Source organism: Papio anubis, chromosome 8 (genome assembly GCF_008728515.1).
Source record: "Papio anubis isolate 15944 chromosome 8, Panubis1.0, whole genome shotgun sequence".
Lineage (NCBI taxonomy): Eukaryota > Metazoa > Chordata > Mammalia > Primates > Cercopithecidae > Papio > Papio anubis.
In genome coordinates, this window is record NC_044983.1 from 7,176,031 (window position 1) to 7,198,490 (window position 22,460).

Below are 22,460 nucleotides of genomic sequence, written 5' to 3' on the forward strand. Positions count from 1 at the left end.
TAATTCATCTTCCTCCAAAGTTGAAGAAAAAAAATAACTCCTTAAAATATTTGGCTGGGTGCAGTAGTAGCTCATGCCTGTAATCCCAACATTTGGGAGGCTGGAGTGGGAGGACTGTTTGATGCCAGGAGTTTGAGACTAGCCTGGGCAACATGGCAAAACCCTCTCTCTACAAAAAAAAAAAATACAAAAATTAGCCTGGTATGGTGGCATGCACCTGTAGTTACAGCGACTTAGGAGGCTGAGGTGGGAGGATCATTTGAGCCCAGGAGGTTGAGGCTGTAGTGAGCTGTGATCACACCACTACACACCAGCCTGGATGACAGAGCAAGACCCTGTCTCAAAAAAATTCAGTTTTATCTGATCAGAACGTCTATTCAACAACCTACAATTAAGTTTCCTGAATAAAGCTGCACAACAGAAAATGAAGTTACTATCATAACCAGTGCTGGTTCTTGGCCAGAAGTTTTAACTTCAACTTTATTTTCTTTCAGATGGGGTCTTGCTCTGTCACCCAGGTTGGAGTGCAGTGGCACAATCATGGCTCACTGCAACCTTGAACTCTCAGGCTCAAGCAATCCTCCCACACCTCAGCCTCCAGAGTAGCTGGGACCACAGGCACATGCCACCAATGCCCTGCTAATTTTTTAATTTTTTGAGGGATGGGGGTCTCGCTATGTTGCTTAGGCTTGTGTCAAACTCCTGGGCTCAAATGATCCTCTCACCTTAGCTTCCCAAAGGGCTGAGATTACAGGTAAACCACAGTGCTGAGATTACAGGTAAACCACAGTGCCCGGCTAACTTCACCTTAAATGCAGAAATTGATTTCTAGCACTCATTATATGCTGTTAACTTGGGAAGCACAAACCAGCAGTTCCAAAGACGTTGCTGTTATGTTTTGAGGTTTGAAAAATTAAGAGGCCCAAGACCTTGGACCCACTAACTTGGTGACTATGTAGCAGCATCTCTTTGGAGATCCTAATTTAAGCACTGTTAAAGGTATGAAATACATCAACACTTTAGATGTTTGAAATGTCTTTGATTGTTCAGTTTGACTGGCTTTAAAATAAATTAATAAAATGTCTTTGCTTCCACAGAGGTGATAAGTCTCGCAAACACCATTCCTATGAAAAATAGGCAAGACTCCTAACCCTACCTTATGTTTTGATGTGTAGTTTAATCTTCATGGTCAATTACATCCCTTTGTCTAGATAATCACTGCTCTCCAGCCCCTCCTCCTCACCTGGCCGATATCCTACATAGCTGCTGGTTTGGAATCACCTCTGGAACCAAGTGTTTATGATGAGACATTCAACCTAAACAGATGAATTGTAAAACCAGAGGGCCTGGAACTAGTGAACGACTTTTCTTGCTCTGCGCTTCACTATGAGGATTGCTAGCTGTGTCTAATACATCACACACAGACACTGTTTTATAAGACTAACCTTGTCCCACTCCTGTTCAGAGGTCACATGCTTATCCAAAAATTCTGCCATCCCAATTCCCATTCTCTGGCAAATGTCGGCAATCACCGTTTGGTATTTCTCAGCCAGATTTCTAAACTCGAGGGAGATCTGAAATAGAAACCGTAAAAACACAGAAATCATGAAATATGTACAGACATGGCACCAAAGATCACAAGGCAAACAATGGTGGAATTAATTATCACTCTGCAGTGGTTCATCCATAAGCCTAATTTAGGTCATACATGTTTTGTTTTTGTTTGAGACGGAGTCCCGCAATGTTGCCCGGGCTGGAGTGCAATGGCGCGATCTCAGCTCACTGCAAACTCCGCCTCCCGGGTTCAAATGATTCTCCTGCCTCAGCCTCCCGAATAGCTGGGATTACAGGAATGCACCACCACGCCCAGCTAATTTTTATATTTTTAGTAGAAATGGGGTTTCACCATGCTGGCTAGGCTGGTCTCAAACTCCTGACCTCATGATCCACCAGCCTTGGCCTCCCAAACTGCTGGGATTACAGGTGTGAGCTACTGTGCCCAGCCTCATGTTTCTTATTATTCCATAAATTTTATAAATATTCTAATAGAAGGGTCTGAAAATGCTAACGTTTCTAGATTAAAAAGAAGATTCAAAGTCTCACTACACATTTCATCTTTCCAATGTATAATGAGATGCTTCAACATAAAGAAAGCTGGGTATAAGAATTTTAGGGAGAACAGCTTGTTTAGACAAACCTCATTATGAGAAAGACTCATTTGTGCAAACATGGATCAAGCACTTCCTATGTAACAAGTATCATTCTAGGCACTGGGGATGTACATCACAGACACAAACAGAAACTCAGACCCGGAGCTGCTTCCAAGATGCCCAAATAGGAACAGCTCTGGTCTACAGCTCCCAGCAAGATCAACGCAGACAACGGGTGATTTCTGCATTTCCAACTGAGGTACCTGGTTCATCTCATTTGGACTGGTTGGACAGTGGGTGCAGCCTACGGAGGGCGAGCTGAAGCAGGGCGGGGCATCGCCTCACCCGGGAAGCACAAGGGGTCAGGGGATTTCCCTTTCCTAGCCAAGGAAAGCCGTGAGTGACTGTACCTGGAGGAACAGTACACCTCTACCCAAATACTGCGCTTTTCCCACAGTCTTCACAACTAGCAGACCAGGTGATTCCCTCCAGTGCCTGGCTTGGCAGGTCCCATGCCCACGGAGCCTTGCTCGCTGCTAGCACAGCAGTCTGAGATCAAGTTGGGATGCTGGAGCTTGGCGAGGGGAGGCACGTCTGCCATTGCTGAGGCTTGAATAGGCAGTTCTATGTTCACAGTGTAAACAAAGCAGCAGGGAAGCTCAAACTGGGAGGAGTCCACCACAGCTCAGCAAGTCCTACTGCCTCTCTAGATTCCACCTCTGCGAGGAGGGCATATTTAAACAAAAGGCAGCAGACAGCTTCTGCAGACTTAAACGTCCCTGCCTGACAGCTCTGAAGACAGCAGTGGTTCTCCCAGCATGGTGTTCGAACTCCGATAATGGACAGACTGCCTCCTCAAGTGGGTCCCTGACCTCCATGTAGCCTGATTGGGAGACTCCTCCCAGTAGGGGCCAACAGACACCTCATACAGGTGGATGCCCCTCTTGGACGAAGCTTCCAGAGAAGGATCAGGCAGCAATATTTGCTGTTCTGCAGCCTCCGCTGGTGACACCCAGGCAAACAGGGTCTAGAGTGAACTTTCAGCGAACTCCAACAGACCTGCAGCTGACGGGCCTCTCTGTTAGAAGGAAAACTAACAAACAGAAAGGAATAGTATCAACATCAACAAAAACGACATCCACACCAAAACCCCATCCATAGGTCACCAACATCAAAGACCAAAGGTAGATAAGATGGGGAGAAATCAGAGCAGAAATGCTGAAAATTCCAAAAACCAAAACACCACTTCTCCTCCAAAGGAACGGAACTCCTCACCAGCAAGGGAACAAAACTGGATGAATGAGTTTGAGGAATTGACAGAAGTAGGCTTCAGAAGGTTGGTAATAACAAACTTCTCTGAGCTAAAGGAGCACGTTCTGACCCATCACAAGGAAGCTTAAAACCTTGAAAAAAGGTTGGACAAATGGCTAACTAGAATAACCAGTGTAGAGAAGAGCTTAAATGACCTGATGGAGCTGAAAACCACAGTACGAGAACTTCGTGAAGCATAGACAAGCTTCAAGAGCTGATTTGATCAGGTGGAAGAAAGGATATCAGTGACTGAAGATCACATTAATGAAATAAAGCAAGAAGACAAGATTAGAGAGAAAAGAGTGAAAAGAAATGAACAAAGCCTTCAGGAAAATATGGGACTATGTGAAAAGACCAAATCTACATTTGATTGGTGTACCTGAATATGGTGTACCCTACATTTGATTGGTGTACCTGAATATTGGTGTACCTGAATGTGGGATTATGTGAAAAGACCAAATCTACATTTGATTGGTGTACCTGAAAGTAATGGGGAGAATGGAACCAAGTTAGAAAACATTCCTCACAATATTATCCAGGCCTAGCAAGGCAGGCCAACATTCAAATTCAGGAAATACAGAGAACACCACAAAGATACTCCTTGAGAAGAGCAGTCCCAAGATACATAATTGTCAGATTCACCAAGGTTGAAATGAAGGAAAAAAATGTTAAAGGCAGCCATAGAGAAAGGTCGGGTTACCCACAAAGGGAAGCCCATCAGACTAACAGCAGATCTCTCGGCAGAAACCCTACCAGCCAGAAGAGGGTGGGGGCCAATATTCAACACTCTTAAAAGAATTTTCAACCCACAATCTCACATCCAGCCAAACTAAGCTTCATAAGTGAAGGACAAATAAAATCCTTTACAGACAAACAAATGCTCAGAGAGTTTGTCACCACCAGGCCTGCCTTACAAGAGCTCCTGAAGGAAGCACTAAACATGGAAAGGAACAACCAGCACCAGCCACTGCAAAAACATGCCAAATTGTAAAGACCATCAACACTATGAAGAAACTGCATCAATTAATGGGCAAAATAAGCAGCTACCATCATAATGACAGGATCAAATTCAAACATAACAATATTACCTTAAATGTAAATGGGCTAAATGCCCCAACTAAAAGACACAGACTGGCAAACTGGATAAAGAGTCAAGACCCATCAGTGTGTTGTATTCAGGAGACCTATCTCATGTGTAAAGACACAAACAGACTCAAAATAAACGGATGGAGGAAGATCTACCAAGCAAATGGAAAGCAAAAGAAAAGTATCCTAGACTCTGATAAAACAGACTTTAAATCAACAAAGATCAAAAGAGACAAAGAAGGTCACTACATAATGGTAAAGAGATAAATTCAACAAGAAGAGCTATCCTAAATATATATGCACCCAATACAGGAGCACCCAGATTCATAAAGCAAGTCCTTAGAGACCTACAAAGAGACTTAGGCTCCCACACAATAATAATGGGAGACTTTAGCACTCCACTGTCAATATCAGACAACAGATCAACGAGACAGAAGGTTAACAAGGATATCCAGGACTTGAACTCAGCTCTGGACCAAGCGGACCTAACAGACACCTACAGAACTCTCCACCCCATATCAATAGAATATACATTCTTCTCAGCACCACATTACACTTATTCTAAAATTGACCACATAATTGGAAGTAAAACACTCCTCAGCAAATGTAAAAGAACAGAAATTATAACAAACTGTCTCTCAGACCACAGTGCAACCAAATTAGAACTTAGGATTAATAAACTCACTCAAAACCACACATCTACAAGGAAACTGAACAACCTGCTCCTGAATGACTACTGGGTAAATAACGAAATGAAGGCAGAAATAAATATGTTCTTTGAAACCGATGAGAACAAAGACACAACATACCAGAATGTCTGCGACACATTTAAAGCAGTGTGGAGAGGGAAATTTATAGCACTAAATGCCCGCAAAAGAAAGCAAGAAAGATCTAAAATCGACACCCTAACATCACAATTAAAAGAATTAGAGAAGCAAGAGCAAACACATTGAAGAGTCAGCAGAAGGCAAGAAATAACTAAGATCAGAGTAGAACTGAAGGAGATACAGACACAAAAAACCCTTCAAAAAAATCAATGAATCCAGAAGCTGGTTTTTTGAAAAGATCAACAAAATTGATAGACTGCTAGCAAGACTAATAAAGAAAAGAGAGAAGAATCAAATAGACGTAATAAAAAATGATAAAGGGGATATCACCACCGATCCCACAGAAATACAAACTACGATCAGAGAATACTATAAACACCTCTACATAAATAAACTAGAAAATCTAGAAGAAATGGAGAAATTCCTGGACACGTACACCCTTCCAAGACTAAACCAGGAAGAGGTTGAATCTCTGAATAGACCAATAACAGGTTCTGAAATTGAGGCAATAATTAATAGCCTACCAACCAAAGAAAGTCCAGGACCAGACAGATTCACAGCCAAATTCTACCAGAGGTACAAAGAGGAGCTGGTACCATTCCTTCTGAAACTATTCCAATCAAAAGAAAAAGAGGGACTCCTCCCTAACTCATTTTATGAGGCCAGCATCATCCTAATACCAAAGCCTGGCAGAGACACAACAAAAAAAGAGAATTTTAGGCCAATATCCCTGATGAACATTAATGCGAAAATCCCAATAAAATACTGGCAAATCGAATCCAGCAGCGCATCAAAAAGCTTATCCACCCCCAATCAAGTCAGCTTCATCCCTGGGATGTAAGATTGGTTCAATACATGCAAATCAAAAAACGTAATCCATCACATAAACAGAACCAATGACAACAACCACATGATTATCTCAATAGACGCAGAAAAGGCCTTTGACAAAATTCAACAGTCTTTCATGCTAAAAACTCTCAATAAACTAGGTATTGATGGAACGTATCTCAAAATAACAAGGGCGATTTATGACAAACCCACAGCCAATATCATACTGAATGGGCAAAAACTGGAAGCATTCCCTTTGAAAACCTGCACAAGACAAGGATGCCCTCTCTCACCACTCCTATTCAACACAGTAATGGAAGTTCTGGCCAGGGCAATCAGGCAAGAGAAAGAAACAAAGGGCATTCAGTTAGGAAAAGAGGAAGTCAAATTGTCTGTTTGCCGATGACATGATTGTGTGTTTAGAAAACCCCATCACCTCAGCCGAAAATCTCCTTAAGCTGATAAGCAACTTCAGCAAAGTCTCAGGATACAAAAGTCAATGTGCAAAAATCACAAGCATTCCTATACACCAAGAACAGACAGAGAGCCAAATCATGAGTCAACTCCCATTCACAATTGCTACAAAGAGAATAAAATATCTAGGAATCCAACTTACAATGGATGCGAAGGACCTCTTCAAGGAGAACTACAAACCACTGCCCAACGAAATAAAAGAGGACATAAACAAATGGAAGAACATTCCATGCTCATGGATAGGAAGAATCAATACAGTGAAAATGGCCATACTGCCCAAGGTAATTTATAAATTCAAGCTATCCCCATCAAGCTACCATTGACTTTCTTCACAAAATTAGAAAAAAACTACTTTAAATTTCATATGGAATCAAAAAAGAGCCTGCATAGCCAAGACAATCCTAAGCAAAAAGAACAAAGCTGGAGGCATCACACTACCTGACTTCAAACTATACTACAAGGCTACAGTAACCAAAACAGCATGGTACTGGTACCAAAACAGATATATAGACCAATGGAACAGAACAGAGGCCTCAGAAATAACACCACACATCTACAGTCATCGGATCCTTGACAAACCTGACAAAAACAAGCAATGGGGAAAGGATTCTCTATTTAATAAATGGTGCTGGGAAAACTGGCTAGCCATATGTAGAAAGCTGAAACTAGATCCCTTCCTTACACCTTATAAAAAATTAACTCAAGATGGACTAAAGACTTAAATGTAAGACCTAAAACCACAAAAACCCTAGAAGAAAACCGTGGCAATACCATTCAGGACATAGGCATGGGCAAAGACTTCATGACTAAAACACCAAAAGCAATGGCAACAAAAGCCAAAATAGACAAATGGGATCTAATTAAACTAAAGAGCTTCTGCACAACAAAAGAAACTATCATCAAAGTGAATGGGCAACCTACAGAATGGGAGAATATTTTTGCAATCTATCCATCTGACAAAGGGCTAATATCCAGAATCTACAAAGAACTATAACAAATTTACAAGAAAAAAACAAACAATCCCATCAAAAAGTGGGCAAAGGATATGAACAGACACTTCTCAAAATAAGATATTTATGCAGCCAACAGACATGAAAAAATGCACATCATCACTGGTCATCAGAGGAATGCAAATCAAAACCACAATGAGATACCATCTCACACCAGTTAGAAAGCTGATCATTAAAAAGTCAGGAAACAACAGAAGCTGGAGAGGATGTAGAGAAATAGGAATGCTTTTACACTGTTGGTGAGAGTGTAAATTAGTTCAACCATTGTGGAAGACAGTGTGGCGATTCCTCAAGGATCTAGAACTAGAAATACCATTTGACCCAACAATCCTATTACTGGGTATATACCCAAAGGGTTATAAATCATGCCACTATAAAGACACATGCACACGTATGTTTACTGTGGCACTATTCACAACAGCAAAGACCTGGAACCAACCCAAATGTCCATCAATAATAGACTGAATAAAGAAAATGTGGCATATATACACCATGGAATACTATGCAGCCATAAAAAAGAATGAGTTCATGTCCTTTGCAGGGACATGGATGAAGCTGGAAACCATCATTCTCGGCAAAATATCACAAGGACAGGAAAACCAAACACTGCATGTTCTCACTCGTAAGTGGGAGTTGAACAATGACAACACGTAGACACAGTGAGGGGAACATCACGTACCAGGGCCTGTTGGGGGGTGGGGGTCTGGGGGAAGGATAGCATTAGGAGAAATACCTAATGTAAATGACGAGTTGATGGGTGCAGCACACCAACCTGGCACATGTGTACCTATGTAACAAACCTGCACGTTGCACACATGTACCCTAGAACTTAAAAGTAAAATAATAAAAAAAAAGAAAAAAAAAAACTCAGACCCTTGAAGAGCTTAGATTCTAGTGAGCAGATCTGCCAACCATTTCATCTCATTAGTTTACCCAATTTATATTATGAAGCTACAGAGTCTCTCTCACTATTAAGGCTATACTTTTACATTCATTAAACAACTCAATATGAGGCATGCTGCCCAATACTTTTTCCATAGTCCAAGCCCTAATGTAGAAAAGTTGAACTGATGTTTTTAAAATTTATTGTTACTGCCCGAATATCTTGTTTTAACTTCAAAGAATTGTTCATAGGTTGACGAAATACAATATAAAAACACCATGGGAAGTCTTAAAACAACCTACATATAATACTGCAAACAGCGGAGAGATTTGGTTAAACATTGAAAGTGTGCAATATACTTGGTCTGTGTTTACAGAAAAGTTAGAAAAACTTCCTCGGAAAACACCTAAAATTAAGGGCCCAGAGGAAAATCAGGTGGCCGGCTGATTGCAAAGCACCAGGAATTCACAGAACTTAGGATTTCTGATTAACATCAACTGTCGACACCCCCATGCCCCTCCCAAAAAAAACAAAAACAAAAAACATCAAATCAATCAAATCAATCTGGTCTTTCCAGAACTCTTTCCAAAAAGTTGTTCTTTGCAGAACAGCTGTTCAAGCTAATGCCAAAACATAATTCCTTCTTGTGGCTGAAACAAACTAGTGATTCAACAAGAGGTTATTAGAATCCCTGAATCTCCACAGGACTCTGCTCTTTCCACAGATCCTTGGCTAGACCAGTTTTATTTATTAGAGAGGAAAGGCCAATGAGAGTGGGGAGGAGCTTAGACTCCTCCAAAACACTTTCACTTCTGAACTTGACCTATCCTTCCAACAACTTGTGGTATTTATTATATAATCGTACAGTTCCAAAAGTAAAAACAAAAGTATACAGGAGAAAGTGACAATGAAGAGCTCTATGGTTTTTCCCAGAAACCCAGAGGACGGACAGGGCTTTGCTGACTCCACACTCAGTGCCCAGTTTTGTATATTCCCTGGGTACAATAAGCCCTGACATGTGAATTGAGCCAGGAGGGCCTTTTCCCCTTCCAGGTAATTCTGTTCCACAACACAGTAGTTTTCTATGTTCTCAGATCACTTTCTGGTGACTCCAAGCACAAGAAGGAAGGTACTAGAGCAAGTCCACAGGGATAATGGAGAAAGGCCAAATCCCACATAGGAGGTAAGAGTAGCAGGGAATACAAATACAAATTCCTCTGATTATAAACCTTAGGAGTACTGTGATCAAAACACTGGGTGGGTCTACCTTTGCCTATGTTTAAACTGTTTTTGGTTTGTTGGCTTTGTGTTTTCAACCATTTTTTTTTTAAAGTGGCAGTAAAGTATGCCAGTGACTAAGCACAAGGGATCTGAGGCCAGACCTTCCAGATTCACTGATTCTGCCACTTAACTTTACAGGTAATCCTAGGCAAAGTACTTAATTTCTCTGTGCCTCAGTTTCCTCATCTACATAAAATGTAGATAATAGCAGTATGTTATGTACTAGGTAATTTCCCTGTTAAACGATGTTGTAGATGAAATAATACAAACAGTAAATTAACAATGAAATATATTTAGCAACTAACTCATAGTAAATTGCTCAATAAGTGAATGCTATTATCGCTATTATCATTTAAAAATAAGGAAATAAGGCTGTATTATTACTTAAATTATGTTTACAGGTAGAGTTCTAAGCTTTCTAGCTTTCCACTAGTACCAGGTGAGAAAGATACGTGGTCATGTATTGTATAATGATGTTTCAGTCAACGACGACTGCAAATACAACGTTGGTCCCTTAAGACTGTAACAGCGTATTTTTACTAAATCTTTTCTATGTTTAAAGACACAAATACCACTGTGCTCCAATTGCCTGCAGCATTCAGTACAGCACCGTCCTGCAGAGGTGTGCAGCCTTGGAGCAATGGGCTGTACCACAGAGCCTACACGTGTAGTAGCTATGCCATCTTGGTATGTGTGAGTACACTCTATGATGTTCGCAAAATGATGAAATCATCTATCGGTGCATTTCTCAGAATGTATCCTGTGCCACTCATTAAGTGATGCATGACTGTGCTCTAATCGAACCCCTAATATACAATGAGAGTTCTAGAAAGTTCTACTAACGCATAAAGCATCAGGTTCAATCTACTGTACATCGAGATGGAGGTCACTTGGTTAGAATACTGTATTGAGGCTTATTCCTAAACAAGCCTGCAAGGCCTGGGATAAGAGGACAAATGGAGGCCTACTACATGTAGCTAAAAATTTTTAAATGATCAATCGAGTTAACAACTTGTTAAATAAAATATATTCTATCCTCCTGCCTTGACGAACATATTTTCCTAACAACCTGGTTGATTCAGGTTTGAATTTAAAATTCTTAGTCCCTCAGAGTTTTATTCCAAAAGGCAGCAGGGCACAGACAGCTGATTCTCATATCCCAGGCTCTTCCCTTCCACTGCTTCCTGAATCCCACTCTCTCCAGCACAGGAGGCACCTCACATTCATTTGAGAGGATATCCCAGCCCTTAGTGCCAGGATCTATCCACGACACTCCCCAACACAGCCCTGGGCCATCACTCAGGCCCAAGGGCACAGTCAATGGTGGCATGTTCCCACCTGGAGGAGATGGACGGACCTTAGGAAACAGACTGTGTGGATGCGGACATGGGCTCAGGGATTCGGGGCAAGGAACTCCAGATGTCCAGAACGTGGTGTAGGAGAGCCCATGAGAGCTGAATAAGCACATTCCCATGTGACCCCTCACCCCATGGGGCCCTCTAAAGTGAGGAGTTCCACTTGCCCACGTTTAAGAGCAGTGCTGTGTGAGTGAGGCCAAGCTATTAGTCCTCTTTTACACTACTTGTTCTATCCTGGGACGTCTTAGCCAAAAGCTGATTGCAGGCCTAGCCCCACACAACTGGTTTCAAAGAGATGCTGGGCTACATCAGCACATATACAAATCATTCCTTAAGAAGACAAGGCACTATTAATTCCCATACAGTCCCATCTCAAGCTGAATCACAGGCTGGAGGGACCCATAATTCAAGCAGCTTAAAATTATATATGCACACAAAACACACAACTTAGTACATCTTTATATTCGTAAGGATACAAAAGGTTAACAACAGCGAAAATAGCTGTGCCTGGCTTGCGCTTTCTGCTCCCTTTTACTCTCCCCAGGGCAACTCTGCTTTCCGGAGGACTGCATCTCTAACTCTACTACCCAAAAGAGAAAACGATCAGTTCACATCTGAAACCTTCCAGAACTAAGCATTATTTTTCCACCGGAACACTGTATGAACAAAGGAAGACACTGAAGTTTTACAAACATATTGGAATATCATCTGGAAATTTGCTAGTGATATTCCCCAAAATTATGTTAGCATTCACACACTTTCATATTCTTTCACTTTTGCTGAGTGGATAGGGCTGCCTTGACTTATGTAATACCTAAGACATTTATCCCATGCCCCAGAAATTTTTTAATTATTATGAATCTACTCAAGTCAAAAGTAATTTGGCTGTTTATGGCAATAAAATGACTTTTTCAAGATTATGTGATTTAAAAGACTGACTCTTTTGACAAAATAATATGTATTCATTATAGGAAATATACACAAATAAAAACAACATAGTTCACTTAAACCCCCCACCAGAGCCCAGGGTTCACTGTTACCATTCTGAAGTGACTATGGAATTTCAGGCTAGGTCCAACTAGAATAATATTAGTTGTTTCTAAGTGAGAATGTGCTTCCATCATAAATGGGGTATGACTACTTCCTCTGCTTTGGCAGAATTCAGAGGCCCATCCATGAATGGTCACAGATTTCCCATCAAAGGAAACCCATCCTCTGGTCATCAGGTGTCCTGTGAGAGCCAAATCACCAGGACCTTCCCAGGGTTGCAGCTCTAATTCTCACCCAGTTACTCGTCATAAATTTTCTTTCTTCTTTTGAATTTACTGTATAAACTCGAATTATTCTTCAGATATTTTCTTCTCATTTGTATCGTGTTGTACTATATTTTGGGCTTTGGTACTGAAGGTCTGATCTCAGCAATCTGAAATAGCCTTTGCACCAAAAGAGTCTTCCCCAAATATTCCTTTTTTTTTTTAAATATTGCTCTCACTATGCAGATGAATCAAAGATTCATTTCTTTGGCGGAGGACTCTCCATCTGTCCACTTAGCTCCCTCCCAACTCAGATACAGATTAGGTTTCTTTCAATAACATAAGGAATGTTCTCCAAAAGCTCTAGCAACTGTGGATAAAAAGGGCTTCTTTGGGCTATTACAGAACATGTGACTTTGCCAAATCAAACTTTTATTTATAAGATATGGAAGAATCAGTTATTTATGTGATTCAAGACATGCAAATTCTAAGATAGCAGGACCTAGTCAGATGTCCACATAAACTTGAGGGACTTTTTAAAGCTTAGGATTTTAACTATAACCTACTTTACTCCAACAAAATAGACCAAATAGCTAATATTTTCAGAACACTTACTCTGTACCAGGCACTAAGTACTTTATACATGTGAAATTACTCAATCCTCTCAGTTCTAACTTTACAAATGAGGAGATGGAGACACAGAGCAGATAAGGAATTTGCCCAGGATCACAGGTGAAGTGGCAGAGGCTCACCCTGCTTCTCAATCCTCACCCTAGCTGCCAACAGACACCACCCCCTATGCCAGGCTGCTACCCATCTTGAGCAGCAGTCCCTTGCTACCAGGCTCAGGGTAGTCAAGAGACCAGCAGTGTCACACAGGTAGGATGCATCATACAGTCAGCAGGCTTTTGTGAGCTAGCCTGAGAATCTTTTACAACACTAAAATGTGAGTGCGTCTTCCCACAGGAAGAAACACTGGACTTCCAATACTGATAATAACAGCAGTAACTAACATCCTAAGATCATTACCTATGTTAATTCTTTGAATATTCAGAATACCATGAGGTAGGTGTTATTATTACCCCTATTTTATAGACGAAGAAACTGAGGCACAGAGAGGCTTTGCAAATAACCAACAGTTTAGTAAGTGGGAGATCTGAGATTCCAACCTGGGCAGCCTGGCTTCAGAGTCTTGGCTACCAGGGTTCTTAACCATCACATTATGCTGCCCTCAAACTGCTTATTTCACCTTTCTCCATAAGTATGCAGGCTAGCAGACAACCACATTAGCAATTATGAACGCAAGGGTCAGTCGACAAGATGCGTAACCCCACTCACCGTTGGGAAGTCCTCCAGCACCTGGCGATCCTTCTCCTTGCTCTCCATGAACCGCCAGTCTGGTTGGTAAAGGAAAGAGTGAAAGTTGTGTAACAGCGGGACCTTCTTTTCCACACTGATGGTCATGTCATCTTCCAGTGTGTCCAGAGCTCGGAGAACCAGATAAAATATGCACACTGCGTTGCTGTAAAAAAGGAAAACCTATTAATATATTGGAACAAACAGCCAAAGTTATCTTATTTTAAAATAACTTATGCCAGGCCATTTTCCAAACCCATCTACACCCTTAACTCTAAAGAACTACAAGGATATCCAAAGTTTTTCATACTTAACGAAACTTACATTAGTTTTCCTTTCTTACATGAGACTAATGAACTTCTGTAGTTTGTTTATTAAAAAATAAAAAGCCTACTAGTTGGGTGTCACTAGTACTCCCAGCAGTGAGTTGCATTTAACTAATGCAGAACAACTATAGAGACCAAAAGACTGAACTAATATTTGGCAAATAGAAAAGAAAGTCAGAAAACACAGTAACTTCTTGGTATAAATACGATCATACATAAAGGCATCTGGTGTTAAGTTCATGGGTGTAATCTGCACAGAGATAGCTTCAAAAGAATCAACCCAATATGCTAGAAATAGCAATGCAAAGTTGGATAAGAGAAGCCGAGAAAATACACGACCTGCTCACAGACAGGTTCAGCTGCCAGGACTAAAAAAAGTTAATAAACATCACCCCCTCCCCCCTTCTCTGAAAGGCTGGGCCCAAAGGGACACTACTAGATGGCAAAGAGCCTGGAAGGGCTTTCTAAAGTAAACACATAGGGCAGGGCTATGTTCTGGGCAAGCCACAGCAACGAGGCTGCAACGCTGAGCGCTATATCAACACGTAGCCTCCAACCACTCAAAGCTCCCCGACAAGCTTTCCTCCAAGCCAGAGGCGCTGCCTCCATCACTCACCGCATTTCCCCATCCAGCGCCTGGATAACAGCTGCGAAACTGCGACTGGTCTGATTGAGATACTTGTAGCAAGTTTTCAGGCTGCTGCTGAGCGAGTCCTGCGGGCAGACAAGACACACGGCGGTGGGAGACGTCGAGGAGCAGGAGTGGGAGTGGGACTGGGGCAGGCGGCTCCACAGCCTGCCGCCCTCTCCCCGGGGCCAGTCCTTGCAGGGCCAGGCTGCAGGAGGCAAGCAGCAGCCCCGCGGGGCGGTGCCTGCGCCCGGGCCCCTGGGCGCCGCGGCGGGACTCAGCACCAACGTGCGCTTGAAGAGGGCCATGGCCTTGGTGCCGCAGGCGGCTGCGGCCATGGGAATCGCGGACCCCGCGGAGTTTTTCCTCCATAGACTCGAGCGGATCTGGGAAGCGCCCAACAAGGGGCGGGACGGGGAGCCCTCTACTCGAATACGCGCTGGGCCGACCCAGAACGGGCCCGCCCCGCACGTGGAGGCCGCTCCCGGCCCGCAGCCCCGCCCCCGGTCTCCCGCTCCGCACCCCTTCGGCACCTGGCGCCTGCTTCCTCCCGGTCTTGCCCTTCTCAACGGAACCCACCTGCCGCTAAGGGAACCCAGCGCACTTCAGCTCGCTTTTCCTCCCAGTGACAGAGTCTCCCTAGACCAAACTCTACTCGGGCTCCGCTGAATCCTCTTCCCAACAAGGCCTGGACTTTGTACTCAACGCGTCTGTCTTTGCATCGCCCAATTTTACCAAGAATCCTGCTACATTGATTTGACTAGAATCCCCCAATTTCAATATCTGATCACCCTAGACACCTGATCAGGTTCCACATCCCCCTGCATCCCTCAGGTGATGTCTGATAACTCCGGCCTGCCTTCAAGAATCCTTACCCCTGTGTTTCCTCGTAATAATTTTCCATCCACTGACATCCGGCTCCTCCGTCATCAATTCCTACTTTTCCTTGTATTCGGAATGGAGCCCAGTTCTGTACTGAGGTCTCTCTCCTCTTACTGTAATAGTTGTTCTGAATAAAATCTGTGTTTTGCCGTTTTACTACCACTGTCCAGCTATGGTTTTTCTCTGACACCCGTTTTCAGAGAAAACTATGGTTTTTCTCTGATACCTGTTAAGCCTCTACTATTCTCTAGAAAGCCAGCCATTCCTGTCTTCTCATCTTTCCCTTCGAAATTAATGGAAATGCAGTGCACTGACCTTTACTCTTCCCTAAAGCAAACAAGGACTGTGTTTTTCCAAAAGGGAAAAAAAGCCTCATTTTAAATGCAAGCATATCAGAAAGAGTTGCTGTTTGAAGTGTGTATATTTTCATAGACTATTTTTCAGAGCAGTTTTAGGCCCACAGGGAGTCGAAAGTACCGCGGGTTCCTATTCCCCACTTCCCTCTCCTCACCCCACAGTCTCACAACAGTTCTTTTTGGGAGAGAGATGGGAATCATTTATCTAACAGGGCCGGGTGTGGTGGCTCACGCCTGTAATCCCAGTACTTTGGGAGGCCAAGGTGGGAGAATTACTTGAGTCCAGGAATTTGAGGGCAGCCTGGGCAACATAGTGAGACCTCGTCTTCACAAAAAAGTTAAAAAAATTTTTTTTAAAAAAAGCCAGGCGGCCAGGCGCGGTGGCTCACGCCTGTAATCCCAGCACTTTGGGAGGCCGAGGCGGGCGGATCACGAGGTCAGGAGATCGAGACCATCCTGGCTAACACGGTGAAACCCCGTCTCTACTAAAAATACAAAAAACTAGCCGGGCGAGGCGGCGGGCGCCTGTAGTCCCAGCTACTCGGGAGGCTGAGGCAGGAGAATGGCGTGAACCCGGGAGGCGGAGCTTGCAGTGAGCCGAGATCGCGCCACTGCACTCCAGCCTGGGCGACTAAGCGAGACTCTGTCTCAAAAAAAAAAAAAAAAAAAAGCCAGGCATGGTGGCGCCCACCTGTAGTCCTAGCTACTCAAGACTAGCTACTCAGGAGGCTGAGGTGGGAGGATCGCTTGAGCCCAGGAGATACAGGTTACAGTGAACTATGATATTGTATACTACTGAGACCCCATCTCAATAAAAATTTAAAAACCCACAAATATCTAATAGGAGTGGTTAAAAAAAATATGGCATATCCACTGCTAGGAAATTCCACAGTCACTTCAGAATGGTAACAGTGAACCCTGGGCTCTGGTGGGGGGTTTAGGTGAACTATGTTGTTTTTATTTGTGTATATTTCCTATCATGAATACATATTATTTTGCCAAAATAGTCAATCTTTTAAATCACATAATTCTGAAAAAGTCATTTTATTGCCATAAAAATTATTAGTAAAAACAAATATTTACTGGACACCATAGTATTAGTAAAGTTCAGTGTCTGGCACATAAACATATTCGGTGAAGGTGTGATGAATAAATGAAGACATTCATCGAGTATTTTAAAACAATTCACCAACTCCTTCCCTCTCAAAATATGGGGAGGCAAGATTTCAGAGTGAAAGAAACAGAATAGCTGCTCCGGACTGAGCTCCAGATCAGCTCTTCACATAGCCTGACCATTACCAGGCTACAACAGGCAGTGTTTTTAACTGCACTGCCAAATGTCATGTTCGGTCCAACCAAGAGTTTGGGGGCTGATGTTTTGTTTTGTTTTTTTTTTTTTTTGAGGCGGAGTCTCCCTCTGCCGCCCAGGTTGGAGTGCAGTGGCCGGATCTCAGCTCACTGCAAGCTCCACCTCCTGGGTTCACGCCATTCTCCGGCCTCAGCCTCCCGAGTAGCTGGGACTACAGGCGCCCGCCACCTCGCCCGGCTAGTTTTTTGTATTTTTTTTTAAGTAGAGACAGGGTTTCACCGTGTTAGCCAGGATGGTCTCGATCTCCCGACCTCGTGATCCGCCCGTCTCGGCCTCCCAAAGTGCTGGGATTACAGGCTTGAGCCACCGCGCCCGGCCCGGGGGCTGATGTTAAGCCAGGAGTTTCAATCAATGCCAAGACACAGTCCCCCTAGATTTGAACACCAACACTCTTCAAGAACACTACCCCTCCTTTCCATACAGTTCTCCACTCTGAAAGGGAGCAAGCTAAGCCACTTACTCCTCCAGCTCGTACCCCTGCTGCTCTTTTTCCTGTCACCTATTTGTTTCAGTGCCTTACCTTGTAACAACAGTTTCTTCAAATCATCAGGAACAAAACAGGAAGGCACAACTAGTAAGCACACTATGGAAAACACCACTCACTAAAAATTTCCATGAGCTAAGGGAGAAAGAAAGCTCAGGCTACTGCTGCCTGTCCCTCCTGGGTTTTCTATTGCAGTCTGAGATTCAGGGCACTCCCAAGAGCTCGCAAGTGGGAGAAAACAGGGATGGAGGGAATTTAGAGGAGGGGTGTGGGGTGGTCAGGAGGACAAGAGCAGACTCCCAGGAAGGGGCTCCAGCCTCAGGCTGAAAGTTCCACAAGTGAACAGCTACCAGCTACCGGCCCTCTATGCAGCCTTCCTCACTTTAAAATAGAATAGGTTTCTCCAGGAGGGGAAAAATACCACAAACTTGAGAACTGAATTTACATAATCAGATTGATAACCACCATTTATCAGGCACCTAACTCCATGCCAAGCACAATGTGGATATCGCCTGTTATCCTTACTCAACCCTTTAAGGTCTCAAAGGCCCACAATCCACTGAAACATTTGTGGCAAGACCTGGGGCAGAATTCATTTTTAGTGTTTTAGAAAATAGGTAATAAAACGCATATACAACCCCAGTCAGTGTGCAGTAGCATCTCATAATTATTTCTTTAGCAAAACATTTGAATATTTATACTAAGTGGGATGAATGAAGCCTCAACTTCAAGTCAGGTTTTGCTGCCAAGCGATTTTGAGCCAAATTGACAAAAAATCGTTTTCTGACCATCTTAGAGTTGGGAAGTTGTGGTTAAAAAATCGTGACCATACATACATCCCTATTTTACAGATGAAGTAACTGTGGCTCAGAGGTTAAGTTACCAAGGTTGTTCACCAAATTTAATAGAGTCAGAAACTGGACTTAATAATAATAGACTTAAGATACTAGTCTAAATAACAGGATTTAGATTTGATAGAAGCCAGATCTGCCTGATTACAAACAGCCTGCTTTTTCCATCACTTGGCTTTTGGGTGATGCCACACACCTTGCAGGCAGCATATGCCCCTAGATTTACTGATATGCTCCTAAAAATGCAATATAAATCAAGTTTACTAAACCCTGAAATTCTATAGCCAAATCCTTCTGCGATAGAAATAATCAGCCCTCAATATCTGCTAAGTGTAAATTTTTTCCCTAGTTTGTAGAGAGAAACTGGTTGGGTGCAGTGGCTCACACCTGTAATCCCAGCACTTTGAGGCTGACGTGGGAGAATCGCTTGAGCCCAGGAGTTCAAGACCAGCCTGGGCAATGTAGCGAGACATCGTGTCTACAAAAAATTTAAAAATTAGCCAGGCATTGGTGGCACGTGCCTGTAGTCCTAGCTACTAAGGATCAGGAAGCTGAGGTGGGAGGATGGTTTGAGCCAGGGAAGTCAAGACTGCAGTGAGTCATGTTCAGGCCACAGCATTCTAGCCTGGATGACAGAGTGAGACCCCGTCTCAAAAAAAAAAAAAAAAAAAAGCCGGGTGCAGTGGCTCTCACCTGTAATCTTAGCACTTTGGGAGACCACAGGCAGATCACTTGAAGTCAGGAGTTCAAAACCAGCCTCACCAACATGGTGAAACCCCGTCTCTACTAAAAATACCAAAAAATCAGCTGGGTGTGGTAGCAGGCGCCTGTAATCCCAGCTACTCGGGAGGCTGAGGCAGGAGAATTGCTTGAACTCGGGAGGCGGAGGCTGCAGCGAGCTGAGGTCGCGCCACTGCACTCCAGCCTGGGCAACAGAGTGAGACTCCACCTCAAGAAAAAAAAAAAAAAGAGAGAGAGAGAGAAGCTAAGATAATGTTAAGTGAAGGGAAATGTATTTTCCAATTTGTTTCCCCTAATTACAACTCAGTTATTTTTTTAACGGCTCATGGGGATTTAAAAAGTGCCCAGAAAGACTACAACAAAACAAATAATACTGTACCATATTATCAGAGCTAGAAGGAATAGCTCAAGTCTCACTTTAAAAAAAAATTCAGTATACTGTGAAGTCTTTCACTACTCACTTACCATGACCACCCACTTTCCCTCCCAACAGGTAACCAATGCTACCATTTTCTCTAATAGTCTCTTTCTGTAGAAAGGAAAGAGACAGAGGAATGAAGTCTCTGGACCCAAATAAGCTCTGACTGCACTCAGATCCCTTGCCCTGCTAGCATCTTCCTCTGCGGTGCTTTTCTCCACCTGAAAAACTGTACATTTGTTTTTTTGAATTGTCTCTCTTCCACTAAAAAATAAGTTTTATAAAAGCAAGGTCTTCACCTATCTTGTTCACTGTTGTATCTCCAGCACCTAAAACACAATCTGATATACAATTGGTGGTCAAATATTTGTTAAATAAATGAATGCTACATCTAAATATAAAAAGTGACATCTGCTCTATCAAATAATAAAAGTTATTCTGCAGCAAAATAATTAAAATAATGTAGCACCGGCAAAGAAAAGATGGAGAAAATGGAATATTCTACAAATAGGCTGAAGGATGTACCTGTCCTAAAGCTGGCATGTGAAAGATAACATCAAACGAGGGTGTAGTCTACTGGGGACAAAAACCAGAAATTTATTTTCTGGTGTGTTTACTGAAGCACATGGACACTCACAGAAAGACTCCAATGTTCAGGCACCTATCAAGCCTCGGCCTAAGTCACCTCGGCCTGAGTCACATTTGCTACTGTCCTGTTGGCCCAAAAAAGTCACAGAAATCAGCCAGGCTGGTCCAGACCAGAAGAACTTGGCTGAATGTGTCTATTCATTCAATAATCACATAGAATAATTTTCTTGTTGGAATAAAAACACCTCTTATGCATTCATTTAATAAATAGTACAGGCATGAGGCAGATAAAATGTAAGTAAAACCAAGTTCTGACCTTCCACCAACCACCTAGCTAATCCGTAGACGTACAGATAACTCATTAGAACTCGGAAGTGTAGATAGGCGATTTTAAAACTCAGGAAGCGCTGAGGATGAAGCGGTGGACAGCAGCAAGGCGGGGAGAGCTCTGGAGGAGGTGAAACTGGAGGAGTGAGATTTCATTCCAGAAACGGTGTTCATGTGATGTTACCTGCATAGTTCATTTTGCTTACCAAAACACTCACTCCTCCTCTCCCACGTAACCCACCCACATCGCCTCAGATGTGCAACCCGCGGGTTAGAACACTGGTAAGCGCCGATGCTCACGGAAGGGACGAAACGGGGAGCGCAACCGCCGGGAACCACGCAGAAGCCGCTCAGGCCCAGGGCGGCTTGCGTGGGCAGGGACAGGCCTGCCAGGAGGGCCGCGTCCACCCGGGCCCGACGTGGGGAAGGCTCGAGGTAAGGGGGACGGGAACGCCCAGGCGTCGGCCCTGCTCGCTGCGCCCCTTGCCCCAGATCCGGGCCCGGCCGCTCAGGCCCTGATGCCGTCCCGGCGCGCTGCCTCCCCGACCCAGGAAGCAGGGATGCTCGGCCCACCTGGTCCATCTTGGGCATCACCTTCCGCTTGCCCCCGATCCGGAAGCGCACCAGGTTGTAGAACTCTTCGGGGTGGCCCAGGCACTTCACGAACTCCATCCTGGCGCAGGTGGCGGACTCTCGGGAGCGGCACTCACCTCTGCGGTCCCCAGGCTCTCACCGGCCGGCCGGACCTGTGGAGTAGGCGCGCCCGGGGCTGGCCGGGCAGGGGGCGGGCACAGCACGACGACGCCCCGCCCGCCGCTCCGCCCACTTCAACGGGCCTCGGGCACTAGCGTGGCTACCTGCGGCTGGCGGGGTGGACTGACGGGCGCTGATTCGCCAGCACCGCTCGCACTAGGAAGACGCCGGCCAATCAGTGGCGGAAGGAGCCTGGCGTGACAACACCCTAGAAGCTCATTGGAGGCGGAGAAAGAGGCCGACGAGCGGGATTGGTGCCCTGATGGAGCCGGGCCTTTGTTTTCTCCAGCTTACGCCGCCTGGGAGTGCGAACGTTGTGGGGACGCGACGTGAGGCAGCGGGGTTAGGGTTCGCAGGAGCCCAACGGTGGTCGGGCGTCTGGAGAGCAGTGCCGGCCGGCGTGCGCCCCGCTTAGCCAATAAGTCGCCCACGTGTCCGGCCTCGTTGGCTCCTGCCAAATGAATGAGCTTTGCAGCCGTTTCCGTGGAGCCTAAGACCGTGAAAAGGCTGGCCTAGCGCCAAGCTGGGCGTCTTCACTGTAACACACCCCAGCACAGCCCCGCTCGCCTGCCCGCCACCGCCATCCGGCCCCAGGGATCCCCGCACACTCCTGGAGCTTCAGCTGCCTCCTCTCTAAAGTGTTTACTTGAGATCCAGCTTAGTCCTAGAAAAAAGAGCTGAAGCCTTAGAGGGCCTATAACAGGAAGGTGGAAACTTCTCTCATCCTGGATCTCTCCAGCCCTAGAAACTACTGGCTACCCGGCCGGGTGAGGTGGCTCACGCCTGTAATGCCAGCACTTTGGGTGGCCGAGGCGGGTGGATCACGAGGTCAAGAGATCGAGACCATCCTGGCCAACATGGTGAAACCCCGTCTCTACTAAAAATACAAAAAAGCCGGGTATCAGGTGGCAGGCGCCTGT

General features: G+C 44.4%; 1 protein-coding gene across 3 annotated transcripts in view; it reads right to left on the reverse strand.

Moving 5' to 3' along the window:
- FDFT1 (farnesyl-diphosphate farnesyltransferase 1) overlaps positions 1-21,674 on the reverse strand; it is a 35,235-nt gene extending 13,561 nt beyond the window's left edge. For 2 of the 3 annotated variants that reach the window (XM_003902406.2, XM_009212493.2), the window contains exons 1-4: positions 21,361-21,674; positions 14,760-14,857; positions 13,800-13,983; positions 1,446-1,574 (exon numbers count right to left, since the gene is read on the reverse strand). In XM_003902406.2, coding sequence (XP_003902455.1) covers positions 1,446-1,574; positions 13,800-13,983; positions 14,760-14,857; positions 21,361-21,459 — 510 coding nt within the window. In that variant the 5' untranslated portion in view covers positions 21,460-21,674. Of the gene's footprint in view, positions 1-1,445; positions 1,575-13,799; positions 13,984-14,759; positions 15,184-21,360 lie in introns of those variants that run through there. The other variant, XM_009212492.1, reaches the window with a different exon arrangement.
- Between the last annotated feature and the right edge of the window lie 786 nt (positions 21,675-22,460).